Source organism: Crocuta crocuta, unplaced genomic scaffold, assembly GCF_008692635.1.
Source record: "Crocuta crocuta isolate KB4526 unplaced genomic scaffold, BGI_CrCroc_1.0 scaffold334, whole genome shotgun sequence".
Classification (NCBI taxonomy): domain Eukaryota; kingdom Metazoa; phylum Chordata; class Mammalia; order Carnivora; family Hyaenidae; genus Crocuta; species Crocuta crocuta.
In genome coordinates this window covers 6,039,248-6,053,651 of record NW_027533260.1, presented here as the reverse complement: position 1 = coordinate 6,053,651, position 14,404 = coordinate 6,039,248, and the positions used below count along the sequence as shown (strand labels likewise).

Here is a 14,404-nt window from a genome sequence, read left to right as displayed (position 1 = left end):
TGGCAGCCTGCTGCCCACACAGGTTGCCACTCACTTCGTGGCCTGGAACAGCACGGCCTGATTACAGTTCTCTGGGTCAGAAGTGTGGCACGGTTCTTACTGGGCTACGGTCAAGGTGTCTGCACAGTTGCATTTCTTTTTGGAGGCGCCAGGGGACAATCTGTGTCTTGGCTTTTTCAGCCCCTAGAGGGTACCCCCAGGTTTTGAACTTGGGGCCCCTTTCCTCCTTTCCGACTGAGCTACCCAGATGCCTTTCAACTAGTGAACATTCTAATGTAGAAAGAATCAGGAAATTTCCTGCTTAAAATTGTCACATCCTCAGGGCACCTGGGTGGCTCAGTTGGTCAAGCATCCGACTCTAGCTCAGGTCATGATCTCGTGGTTTGTGGGTTCAAGCCCAGTATCGGGCTCTGTGCTGACAGCTCAGAGCCTGGAGCCTGTTTCGGATTCTGTGTTTCCCCCTTTCTCTGCCCTCCCCTGCTTGTGTTCTGTCTCTGTCAATGATAAATAAACGTTAAAAAAACAATCTTTAAAAAAAATTGTCACATCCTCAGAGAGACTCCCTGTTCCCCTCACACAAGTACTCTTTTTAATGGTCAGTTTGTTAAATAGAACCACTAACCATAAATATAACTATTAGTTACCAAAAAGTACATATTCACCATTAACATTTTCCCCAAGATTCTATTCTTTTTTTTTAATGTTTTATTTATTTCTGAGAGAGAGAGAGAGAGGCAATGTGAGCAGGGGAGGATCAGAGAGAGAGGGAGACACAGAATCCGAAGCAGGCTCCAGGCTCTGAGCTGGCAGCACAGAGCCTGACGCGAGGCTCAAACCCACAAGCTGTGAGATCATGACCTGAGCCGAAGTGGACGCTCAACCGACTGAGCCCCCCAGGCGCCCCCCGCCTAGATTCTATTCTTGTAACTTATCTTTCCATTTGAACAATGTAATTAGTTAAGGACAGGGTAACTTCTAGAAACAATTTTCAAGTCTTTTTGAGCAAGAGCCATAGTGAGAAATGCATCTTTCATTGTAACCAGAGCAAACGTGTGCATATTGTAGGTTTTCATCTGTGACTTTCGCAGGCATTTCACATAATGACCCCTGTCCTGTTGGCACCGATACTCTGACAGTTTCTGTCTTGATTATTTTTTCTGAAAGCTTATTACAAGCTTTTAAATCTTTCCAGCTCAGGGGCACCTGGGTGGCCCAGTGGATTAAGCCCCGACTTCAGCTCAAACCATGACCTCACGGTTCGTGGGTTCGAGCTCCATGTTGGGCTCTGTGCTGACAGCCAGCTAAGAGCCTGGAGCCTGCTTTGGATTCTGTGTCTCCCTCTCTTTCTGACCCTCCCCTGCTCATGTTGTCTCTCTCTCTCTCTCTCTCTCTCAGAAATAAATAAAACAGTAAAAAAATTTTTTGAAAAATAAATCTTTCCAGCTCACTAGAGTCCTGTTAAGTTTTTCACTTTGAAAACCTGTTGTGATGGGTTCTGTTGTCCACACACATTGTATATCCACAGTTCATCCACATTCTGTTATCAAAGAGCCAGTCCTAAAGCTTCGGAAGGAACCAGCAATAGGCCTTCCTTTCTTTTCACCCCAGGGACACTTGCCACTTTTTATTATTGTTTTATTAGCATTCTGCTTGATGTCCCTTGTGCAGCTTTTCAGCTTCCCAGCAAAACCACAGTGTTCTGTCCCTTTTCTGCGTCAAATAACTTACTTGGAAAAGATGTTTTCCTTCTAGGACTTTTGGCTTAAACTCTCACCGAAGTAATCAAACTGGGATTCATTTATTCATTTAACATGCATTTGTGCAGTGCTCGCCACGCTTCAGGCGTGCTTCTGGACATCGGTTATAAAGTGGGAAAGTGTAAAATGGGTTCAGTGTACAAGATATAACATGCTTCCCTCCTTGATGGGGCATTGTGGTGGGACAGACATATGGCATCCCACAGAGGACTTGGCGAGTCACGTGGTGAGAGGGCTGCACGGAACATAAACAAGGAAGGACGGGCGTTGCCAGAGGTGGTCTGGAGGAGGACAGGACTGCTTATTTTACACCGGGCAGTAAAGGGGCTCGTTGCTGCGCTGAATTTGAGCAGAGACCTACAGGTCATGAGGAATCATCCATGTGTCTGTCCAGGAAGCTATGTGTCTATTCAGGAAGCGTTCCTGGCAAGATCAAACTCCCGCAGCAGAGCTGGCTTTCAGAGTTTACACCATGACCTCATCTTTTCCTTCTCCCAGGCTCTGTTTCTGTTGCTTTTACTTCTTTCCTAGAGATCTGAATTACCATCAGGTTTTAGAATCATGTATGTTTTGTGTTCAACTTCATTTCCCTTTCACATGTCTGTGAAAGTAGCAGGTAAAGTTCCACTGTCTGCTTTATGCTGTTTCAGTCAGCGTGCCATTAGGTGTTTGCTCCCAAACCCACAAGTCATTCTAGACATTGCAGGTCACCTTGACACTGAAGTGACTTTCCAATAAAGTGACCCAAGGCAGGGCTCTGTAGAGGCTGTTTCCCACGTGTCTAGTGGATTGAAATGGAAGCAGCTTTTAATTTTAATGGACTGTTCATACAGGAAGGCAAGTGAATTTCCCCTTTAAACATTTCTTTAGCAGTGCTTTCAACGATTATTTTTCTAGAGCAGTTTTAGGGGCACAGCAAAATTGAGAGAAAGGGACAGATATCCCATATGCTCCCGCCCCCACATGCTTACCTTTTACATTATCAGTTTCCCCACGAGATACAACTGATGAACCTATATTGATACATCATTACCATGGAGTCTGTATTACACATTTAGGTAGGGTTGACTCTTGTATATTATATGGACTTGGGCAAATGGATAAAGCCATGTATCCATCTTTGTAGTATCATATAGAATTGTTACACCACCCTAAAAATCCTCTGTCCTCTGCCTCTTCATCCCTCTCTCCTCTAACCTGTGGCCACCATTGATCTTTTTCCTGTCTCCATGCCTTTGCCTTTTCAAGAATGTCTTATAGTTGGACTCATACTTTTCAGTTTGGCTTCTTTCACTTAGTAATATGCATTTACATTTTCTCTCTATCTTTTCATGGCTCAGTAGCTCATTTCTTTTTAGCACCAAATAACATTCCATTGTGTGGACAGTGAATTTTTATCTATTCACCGACTGAAGGACATCTTGGTTCCTTCAAAGTTTTGTCCTCGTGAATAAACCTTGTCCAGCTTTTGTCCGTGTATAGATTCCTGGGTGGGCATAAATTTTCAGCTCCTTTTGGTTAATAACAAACCGTGCGGTAGTAGGAGAGTATGGTAAGGGTATGTTTAGTTTTGTAAGAAACCACCAAACTGTCTTCCAAAGTGTCTGTGCCATTTTGTATTTCTACCAGCAATGAATGAGTTCCTGGTGCTCCATGTCATGGCCGGCACTTGGTGGTGTTGGTGTCCTAGATTTTGGCCATGCTCGTGCATGTGCAGTGGTATCTGGGTGTTTGGATTTGCATAACATAACATGGTTGGAGCATCTTTTCACACACTTAGCGCCATCTGTAGATCCTCTTCAGTGTTAAGGTCTTTGGTCCATTTTTAAACAGGTTCTTTTTTTCTTGTTGAGTTTTTAAAAAGTACTTTTTGAAAAATTTGAAAAAATCTTCAGTTGTTTAGATAATCTTTATGTAAATATAGAGACTTGGGAACATGAGTGGGGTAAATGTTTTAGAAAACACATTTTGAACTTAAATTATTAGAAGTGGTCAGAAGTTTGTAATAGTAGCCAACTCATTTAACATCTGTCAACACAGAAAGATTGGTTAGGTGAGCTTGTGCAGAATTTCCAGGAATACTTTGACTATATAAATGTAATATTTCAAGGTATTAGATATTCAGACATACAACGAATCTAAAATTTGATTGTTATTGCTTTCCCGTAAGTTCTAGTTGATTCATATTTTATTATCTACATAACTTTTCTAACTACATAATTTATTAACTACATAGTTTTCTATTCAGTATTCTACACTGACTTTCAAATTCAGTAGAAATGGTCCTAGAGGCAACCATAAGAGACTCTTACAGAGAACAAACTGAGGGCTGATGGGTGGAGAGAGGAAGGGAAAATGGGCTTCGTGATTAGGAACCCACTGGACCCCCTCTTGGGCTTCATACACCTGCAGACCAGACCACTGTGGAAAAGACCAACCGAACATCCTCTGGGTTCAGTAGAGTCTTACACTCTCTCCTAAGTGTAAAATCTTGAAAATACTGAACAAAACCTTCAGTTGTCCACATCTCTGCTTCTCTGTCTTTACAGGAGGAAAGATACAAAGTAAAATGAAGACTGTTTTGGAAGCAGAACCACATGAAGAGCTTTCCTGCTGGCAGATCTGGCAACAGATTGCAAGTGACTTAACCCGGTGTGAAGGCTCCGTGAAAAAGAGTTCTCAGTTCCCCAAACAAAGTGATTTACCTGGACAGCCTGGGACCGGACTATCAGAAACTCACACAGGTCAGAAACCAGATCAGTGCAGTGAATTTAAGAAATATTTCAGTGATGTCTCCAACTTTGATCTTCATCAACAAGTACAGTCAGGAGTGAAGTCTCACACGTGTCGTGAGTGTGGAAAAAGCTTCTGTTACAGCTCAGCACTTCATATTCATCAGAGAGTTCACCTGGGAGAGAAACGCTATAAGTGTGATGAGTGTGGGAAGGAATTCAGTCAGAGCTCGTGCCTGCAAACGCATCAGAAAGTCCACACTGTAGAGAAGCCATTCAAATGTGAGCAATGTGGGAATGGCTTCTGTCGTAGGTCAGCACTTAATGTTCATTATAAATTGCACATGGAAGAGAAACCATATCGTTGTGACCAATGTGGAAGGGCCTTCATTCATGCCTCCCATCTTCAGGAACATCAGAGAATCCACACCGGGGAGAAACCCTTCAAATGTGATAAATGTGGTAAGAAGTTTCGTCGTAGATCATCACTGAATAGTCATTGTATGGTCCACACGGGAGAAAAACTGTTCAAATGTGAGGAGTGCGGGAAGTGTTTCTTTTGTAGCACAAATCTTCACATCCACCAGAAGGGCCACACACGAGAGAAACCTTATAAATGTGAGGAATGTGGGAAGGGCTTCATTCAGCCTTCACATTTTCGGGCCCATCAGAGAATCCATACTGGTGAGAAACCATATGTATGTAAAGTGTGTGGTAAAGGCTTCACTATGAGTTCCAATCTTCAGGCACATCAGAGAGTCCACACAGGAGAGAAACCATACAAATGCGATGAGTGTGGGAAGAACTTCGGGACGAAAACCCGTTATCAAGTTCATCTAGTGGTCCACACAGGAGAGCGACCCTATAAATGTGAGGTATGTGGGAAGGACTTTAGTCAGAGAGCATATCTTCAGTCCCATCTGAAGACGCACAGCGTAGAGAAACCATACAAGTGTGAGGAGTGTGGGCAGGGCTTCAATCAGAGTTCCCGACTTCAGATTCACCAGTTGATCCACACTGGAGAGAAACCCCACAAATGTGAAGAGTGCGGGAAGGGATTCAGTCGTAGAGCAGATCTCAAAATTCACTGCAGAATCCACACAGGAGAGAAACCATTTAATTGTGAGGAGTGTGGGAAAGTATTCAGGCAGGCTGCCAATCTTCTGGCACATCAGAGAATCCACAGCGGAGAGAAACCTTTCAAATGTGCGGAGTGTGGGAAGAGCTTTGGTCGCAGTTCACACCTTCAAGCCCATCAAAAAGTCCACACTGGAGAGAAGCCATACAAGTGTGAGGAGTGTGGGAAGGGCTTCAAGTGGAGCTTGAATCTTGACATGCATCAGAGGGTCCACACAGGAGAGAAACCCTACAAGTGTGGGGAGTGTGGGAAGCACTTCAGTCAGGCCTCAAGTCTTAAGGTTCATCAGAGTGTCCACAGTGAGGAGAAACCGTACAAATGTGACGTGTGCGGCAAGGTCTTCCGCCATTCTTCACAGCTACAGTCTCATCAAAGAGTCCACACAGGGGAGACACCTTACAAGTGTGAGACCTGTGGTCAGAGTTTCCGTTGGCGATCCAAACTTTCACATCACCGCAAAACTCATGGTGGCAGTACGGTTTATGAAAGTAACAAGGGTGGCAGGAACATGAAGGAATTGTCCTTGGAAAGAAGTTCTCCAAAATGACGTTCTGTGAAACCCTGAATTCTCGTCATCATCAAGTCTCATAAGAGAGAAAATACTTGTTTTAGTTTAGTTGGTATTTGAGCAATAATTAAACGTGTCTCAGTTTTCACCAGGTCATACAGTGGAGAACCCTTAAGTGGTGTGATATGGCTTTGTTCAGAAGCACTTAGATAGTACTTAGGAAGAGTTTGGTCTGGCCTTTAACACAAGTATAATGGTCAGCGTGCCAGAATTCATACCCACTAGAATGTAAGCTGCCTGAGGGCGGGGACTTTGCTGCTAAATCTACATAGCCTTCAAAGCTGGAGGCATCATAATTCTGGACTTCGAGTTATGTTACAAAACTGTAGAAAACAAAATAGTGTTGTACTGGCACAAAAATAGACACATAGGTCACTACAACAGAATAGAAAACCCAAAAATGAATCCACAAATATATGGTCACTTAGTCTACAATAAAGCAGGAAAGAATACCCAAAGGGAAGAAGACAGCCTTTTCAACAAATAGTGTTGGGAAAAACTGGATAGCAACATGCAAAAGAATGATACTGGACTGCTTTGTTACACCATACACAAAAATAAATTCAAAATAGATTAAAGACCTCAGTGGGAGACCTGTAACCATGAAAGTCCTTGAAGAAAGCTTAGGCAGTAATTTCTCTGGTATCAGCTGTAGCAATTTTTTTTCTAAATAGGTCTCTAGAAGTAAGAGAAACAAAAGCAAAAATAAACTATTGGAACTGCATCAGAAGAGTAAGGTGTGCAGCAAAGGAAACAAAACTAAAAGGCAGCCTACTGAATAGGATATTTGCAAATGAAAGGAGTTAATATCCAAAATATATAAAGATTATAAAACTCCACCCCCAAAAAATCCAATTAAAAAATGGGCAGAGACCTGATTAGACATTTCTCCAAAAAGAAATGTAGATGGCCAGCAGACATAAAAAGATGCTCAACGTCACTTATCAGAGAAATGCAAATCAAAATTACAATGAGCTATCACCTCACACCTGTCAGAATGGCTAAAAGCAACAACACAAAAAACCAACAGGTGTTGGCAAAGATGTGGAGAAAGGGGAACCCTCCTGCGCTGTTAACAAGAATGGAAACTGGTGCAGCCGCTGTTAAAAACAGTATGGAGGTTCCTCAAAAAATGAAAAATAGAACTACCCTATGATCCAGCAATTGCACTACTAGGTATTTACCCAAAGAATATGAAAACACTAAAGTGATAACATGCACCCCAATGTTTATAGCAGCATTACTTACAGTAGCCAAAATATGGAAAGAACCCAGGTGTCCATCAATTGATGACTGGATAAGGAAGATGTGGCGTGTGTGTATATATACAACGGAATATTACTCAGCCATTAAAAAAAGAATGAAATCTTGCCATTGGCAATGACGTAGATGGATCTAAGGGTATATTGTTGAGTGAAATGAGTCAAAGACAAATAACCATATAATTTCGGTCCTATGCGGAATTCAAGAAACAAGAAACCAGCAAAGGGCAAAGGAGAGGCAAACCAAGAAAGACTTTTAACTATAGAGAACAAACTGCTGGTTATCAGAAGGGAGGTGGGTGGGGGATGGGTTAAATAGGTGATGGTGATTAAGGAGTTCACTTGTGTTGAGCACCGGATGATATGTGGAATTTCTGAAGCACTATATTGTATACCTGAAACTAATACACTGTATCTTAACTAACTGGAATTTAAATAAAAACTTGGCAAAAAAAAAAAAAAAGTCTGCACAGCCTTAACATTGACCAGCACATGTAGGTGTGCTCACTCCCTGTATGTTACGTAAACAACATATGAAAATTATATCCAGAGGAGGAAACCTACAAAGTAAAATTCAGGGAAATGAACATTTGTTGAATTGTAGAGAACCACTCGATATTACGGTCCACGTTGTTAATGTTACTACTCTACCACCATTGGCTCCTCTCCTTCCACCGCCTCTGTTGTCAAGTTTGATTCTTATCTGGGACCCTGTGTAGTTTTCCAAGCATTGCATACAGTTACATTGAACTGTCTTTTGTAATTTTTCTGACATTACAGACTGAGAAAGTTTTATTTGTAAGGACTTAACTGCATTTCACACAACTGATTTTTTTAAAAATCTATCAGTGTTAAGGCAAGAATTTAGCACTTCGAAAATGTTACAAGTAATTACCAATGACAATTTTCCTAATCGACCTTGAGTTTATTGTTGATCTATATAACTCTGCATTTTCATCCAACTCAAAATGTTGCCTTCTAATTACTATTTCCTTACTAAAATTTCTCATGTAGGATCTATGCTCTGTTTCTCCTCCATGCCCGTGAAAGGAATACCTCCCTCCCCGGTAATTGTATCAAATGTATTTTTGAGGGGAGATTGATAACATGCTTTTCCTATTGGCAGCATTGGAGCATGGCTCTTGGAAAGGAGTATGTCATATAGGTTGTACATCTTTGATTTGGAAATCATATAATCAGAAGTTAAGATCATGAGATTAAAGTACAAAAAAGATGGGCACCACATTGATGATGTCACTGATATTTTATAAATGGGGTTAAGTCCACATCTAGGAGTTTGAATTTGGCTATATTCATATATTAACTTGAAGCCATTAAGATTATAGCAGATAACTGTGATGAGACGAGAAATATATGGGCTTTGAGGAATCCTAGATTGTAGCCTTCATAGCATCATCACAGAAATCTTTGTGAGTGTATGTGTTTGCGTGAATGCATGTATATCTACGTACCTATATAAGATCATGTGTAAAGGGATCCTTTTCCTAGTGGTTTTCCGTGGCAAGGAACATTTAAAAAATTTTTTTTAATGTTTTTATTTATTTTTGAGACAGAGAGATAGAGCATGAGACGGGGAAGGGCAGAGAGGGAGACACAAACCAAAGCAGGCTCCAGGCTCTGAGCTGTCAGCACAAAGCCTGACGCGGGGCTCAAACCCACCAACCGCGAGATCATGGCCTGAGCCAAAGCCGGAGGCCTAACTGACTGAGCCACCCAGGCACCCCGGCAAGGAACATTTTATAGCATTTTCACATTTCTTATCCCCCCCATATATTTTCATTTAAGTTCTGTTTCAGGTTGTCATTGAATATGATATGAAATATGACCAAAGCAGTAAATTACAATGGAATTTAGGAAAGTACTAAATGATTATCCCTTGTAGTTAAGCTGTTATGAGGCTCTGTATTGTCAATATGGCATATAAGATCAAAATTAAGGAAGGGTCTCTGGAAGGCAATTTCTAAACCAAAAAAGGGTCTCTGGTGTTGTATGCACAAAGAATTGGATGAATTTTAACACTTGTATCCTTGTAATTAAGGCACGCTGTGCTTAAATTCATAGCAGGGAGAGAGCAAATCCTGGAGCTAGAAAGAAAATTGGTATAAATGCATTGTGGAGGCCTTAAAAAAAAAAAGATTTCCTTTTGAAAAGGTATGCATGAAGGAAGAATATAACAGCGATGTGGAACCAGTAAAGATGAAGAACAGGTTTGGATGCTGTTACATAGACATGACCATGATTTTTCATTGTAGTTGATTAAAAAGGCTTTCCTCAGCAAATTCTATCTACTGGAGACAGATTCCCAGGATTGATTTTGTGGACCACACCTTCATCAGATGTTAGGTGCTTAATTAGGTCGTGCTGTTTCAGTTTGGTTCCCAAAGCTGCATCCGAGTTCTTTCATTCTCTAGGAGTACTCACAACTGATCTGTTACTGAAAGGATACAAAGTAGAATGAGCAAAAGATGAAGGTGCATAGGATGAAGTCTAGAGGAAATCCTGTACAGGCTTCTAAAAGTTCTCTCCCTGTGGAATCACAGTGTACTAAATTCCTTCGGCACTGAATTATGGTAACACATGTGAAATGTCACCAGAGATAACCCATCAGAGACTCTGTGCCCTAGGTTTTTATTGGGGGCCAGTTACTTAGTCATTCTCTGCCTGGCACTTAACAAAATTAGAGACTCGCGGAAGGAAAAATAGATACTCCGCATAAACCTCTTTGCCCAAAGAAGGTAGGCACCATGAACTATTTAGGGAATGGTAGGAATCCTCCTGACCAATCCAAGTACCCAAATACTTGTCAGGAGCCAGCCTTGCAAGCCAGCCTTTCTAAAGATCTGAGTCTCAGCTCTATGTTAACTTTTCTGTACACATGACATCAGGAGTAGAGTGCCTTCATGTTGGTTTCATTTTTTTCTTTTTTTTTTTTTTTTTTTTTTTTTTTTTTTTTTTTTTTTTTTGGTGTCGTAAGATACCATTATGGGTCATCAGGGAATTTGTGACAGAAAATTCAGTAGGTGGAAAAAAAAAAAAAGATATGTCCTCACAACTCATAAGACAGCAGGTATGGCTTATTGGTTGAAAGTTACTGAGAAACGGGATGGGAGCCCAAAATATCTCTCTACAAAGTACAGTATTATTAGTTATAAAAGGAAATATAGTAGGTATATCATGGAGAAGTCTGGGTGAACGCGCCCTTAAGCCAAGATGTTCATATTATTGATAACAGAACAAACCTAAATTTTAGGTCTCCTGATATGTACCAAGAAGGACACAATGTTGCTTCACTATCATTACTGCCAAAAATATGCAATCAGATCTTACCATGAGGGAATATCAGATAAACCCAAGTTGACAGTTTCTTGCTTCACAATACTGCAGGAGCATAATTGACCAAAGGCCCCAACTGCTGTGCTCGAAAATCTACCACATTTACATGGAGGCCAATCTTCCCATGGTTGCTCCTTGTCAACACAATAGAGATCCTAAAAAGGATCAATTCTTGGAGGCTGGGACTCCTCTGTCCAAAGTTTTCTTCAGGGACTCCCTGACAGCTTTCAAGAACTTCCATTACAAGGCATTCTAGGATGATACCAAATCTTTCTTCCAAAACTCCTTCACTCAGGGTCACATTTGTACCATCATCTGATGGTTCTGATGATCCTCTCCCCAAGCTCCCAGCCATTTTCTCTCACAGATGTTTCCCCCTAATAAAAGATTTGTTCTTTAAAATTCTTGCTTAGGGGCGCCTGGGTGGCTCAGTCGGTTAAGCGTTTGACTTCAGCTCGGGTCATGATCTCGTAGTTCGTGAGTTCCAGCCCAGCATAGGGCTCTGTGCTGACATCTCAGAGCCTGGAGTCTGTTTCAGAGTCTGTGTGTATCTCTCTCTGCCCCTCCCCTGCTTGTATTCTGTCTTTCTCTGTTTCAAAAATAAACAAACATTAAAAAAGTTAAAATAAATAAAAGTCTTACTTAGCATCTTGGCATCCACTTCTTAGAGGATCAGGACAAATCCAACATCTTAGAAACACCTGTCTTGGGCTCATTCCAGTTATTCCTTTTCCCAGTGGTAGCCACTAACTCGATGGTGCAGATTTATTTAGCCTGTTTTGTATTTTATATAAATGGAATTATACAATATACACAAAATGCATACACTGGCTTCATTCACTCAACATTTTGTTATGACATTCATCAACATTGTTGGGACCAGAGGACTTTGTGTTACTTTCATTGGTGGAGATCATTGCCATGTATAAACATACCGTAATCTATTCATTCTATTGTTGATGGATATTGTTGAGTAATCTCTAATTTTTGGATATCACACTTACTACTGACATGAGCAGTCTAAATGTGTTTTGTGCTTAATATGTGATACATTTATTTGGGGAATATGTATATGGGTGAACCAAAACATTATAGGTAAATGTTCAACTTTAGTAGATACTTAGGAACAGTATTCCAAAGTAGTGACACCAGTGTAGTTATACATTCTCGCTAGTGATATGCAAGTGTTGGCATCGTTACCCATTTTTTCCCCAGTGTTTTAAATTTTAGCCTTTCTGATCAGAATGTGCTAGTATCTCACAACAATATAATTTGAATTTCCCTTATGACATGGAGTATAGTACCTTTTCATGATAACTGGCTAACTTGACATCCTCTTTTCTGAGTTGTTTACTTAAGTCTTTTGTCCTTAAGTACTTAGGTCTTGTGTTGGGTTACCTGTCTTACTGATCTGAAGACAACATTTTACATAGGAGTCTTTTGTTCCACACGTTTTGAAACTATCTCTCACTTTTTGCCTTTTCATTCTTTTAGTGTATTTTGATTAGCAGTGTTTCTTAACTTTATTTTTTTAAAATATTTTTTATTCTAGGAGAGAGAGAGACAGCGTGAGCAGGGGAGGGTCAGAGAGAGAGGGAGATACAGACTCTGAAATAGCCTCCAGGCTCTGAGCTGGCAGTCAGCACAGAGCCCGACGCGGGGCTCGAACCCACGAACTGCGAGATCATGACCTAAGCGAAAGTCGGACGCTTAACCGACTAAGCCACCCAGGCGCCCCTATTAACTTTAAAATAGTACAATTTTTCAGTTTTTTATTTCATAGTGTTATGACATTTTTTTTTGTTAAGAAATTCTTCCTAGTCCAAGAAAAGAAAGCAGTTCTGTTTCTTTCCTTTTTTTAAAAAAAATTTTTAAATGTTTTTTAAAATTTATTTTTGAGAGCAAGAGACAGAGCATGAGCAGGGGAGGGGAAGAGAGAGAGGGAGACATAGAATCCAAAACAGGCTACAGGCTCTGAGCTGTCAGCACACAGCCTGATGTGGGGCTCGAACTCACAGACTGCAAGATCATTACCTGAGGCAAAGTCGGACACTTAACTGATTGAGCTGCCCAGACACCCCTGTTTCTTTCCTAAATTATCAGTTTACTCTTCAAATTTAAATCTGCAGACCTTCTGGAGTTTGCATTTTTATATTCTACGAGACAGTGATCAGCATTTTTTCCCTGTAGAGATATCCAGCTGACCCAGAACTGTATATTAGTGAGACCTCTTTACCCTCTCTGTTGCAGTGTTTTCTTTATACACATCAAAGTATAATGTTTGTTTCAATATGAATTTTGATTCACTCATTTGTCTATTCTTGAGCAAACTCCAGACTGTATTATATTGTAGATTTTTAATTTAATAAGATTTAGTGTATACTAATATGTCTTTCTTTTTATTCTTATTTCAGATTATTCTAACTCTTCTTAGCTCTTTTCCAACATAATGTTTCTAATTATCTTATCATTTCCCAGGGGAAAATGCTGATATTGTTATTGGAGTTTGATACTATATAACATTTTGTGTAGTATTGAGATCTTTTAATATTGAGTCTTGAAGCCATGAATATCATTATTTATTTTTTCAGAGTTTTCCTTAAAGAAATAAAAGTGAATCCCCATATAATAAGATGTACATACATAGACTCCAAAACATTTAAAGGACCTACCTATGAAAGACAGGTCTAGCAATTTATTTTAAGCAGGCAGAAATAGATACTTTTGGTTTAGGAGTTTCACAGGACAGAGATTAAGAACAAATTTAGTAGTTATCTTACAATTAATGATTTCTATTCAATGAAGGACACAATAGACAAAATTTAAAAATACATGCCCACCTGGGTGGCTCAGTCGGTTAAGCATCCGACTTCGGCTCAGGTCATGATCTCACGGTTCGTGGGTTCTAGCCCCGCATCAGGCTCTGTGCTGACAGCTAGTTCAGAGCCTGGAGCCTGCTTCAGATTCTGTGTCTCCCTCTGTCTCTGACCCTCCCCTGCTCATGCTGTCTCTCTCTCAAAAATAAATAAAATATTTAAAAAAAATACATGACCAGAAGACATGAACAGACACTTCTCCAAAGAGGACATCCAGATGGCCAACAGACACATGAAATGATGCTCAGCATCACTCAGGGAAATACAAATCAAAACCACACTGAGATACCACGCTTGTGACGGGCAGAGAGAGAAAGAGAGAGAGAATCCCAAGCAGACTCGTGCTGTCAGTGCAGAGCCTAACTTGGTGCTCCATCTCAGGCACCTCGAGGTCATGACCTGAGCTACAACCAAGAGTCAGTTCCTTAACCAGCTGAGCCACCTAGGCACCCCACTTAAAAGTAACATGATTAAGTGTATAGAAAGTCCAGATGAATGCGACGTTGACATCGAAATTTATAGATGAGTTTGGTAAGTTTGCTGGATACAAAGTGCAGTACAATTTGAAGTAGTTATAATCAGCGTTCTCTTCTTATCCCCAGTCTCAAAAGTGAAGTTTCTGTCTCTTTATCAAGTATTAAGTTTATTATGGAAGATTCTTATATTTTTGTTTTTTTCCTAGAAATATATCAATTTCATTTAAATTTACACCTTACT

General features: G+C 40.5%; 1 protein-coding gene across 9 annotated transcripts in view; it reads left to right on the top strand.

The window, feature by feature from the left end:
• LOC144217767 (uncharacterized) overlaps positions 1-7,931 on the top strand; it is a 19,155-nt gene extending 11,224 nt beyond the window's left edge. For all 9 annotated transcript variants that reach the window (XM_077747467.1, XM_077747466.1, XM_077747465.1 and 6 more), the window contains one exon: positions 4,307-7,931. In XM_077747467.1, the coding sequence (XP_077603593.1) occupies positions 4,307-6,174 (1,868 nt within the window). In that variant the 3' untranslated portion in view covers positions 6,175-7,931. The remainder of the gene's footprint in view (positions 1-4,306) is intronic.
• The last annotated feature ends 6,473 nt before the right edge of the window (positions 7,932-14,404 follow it).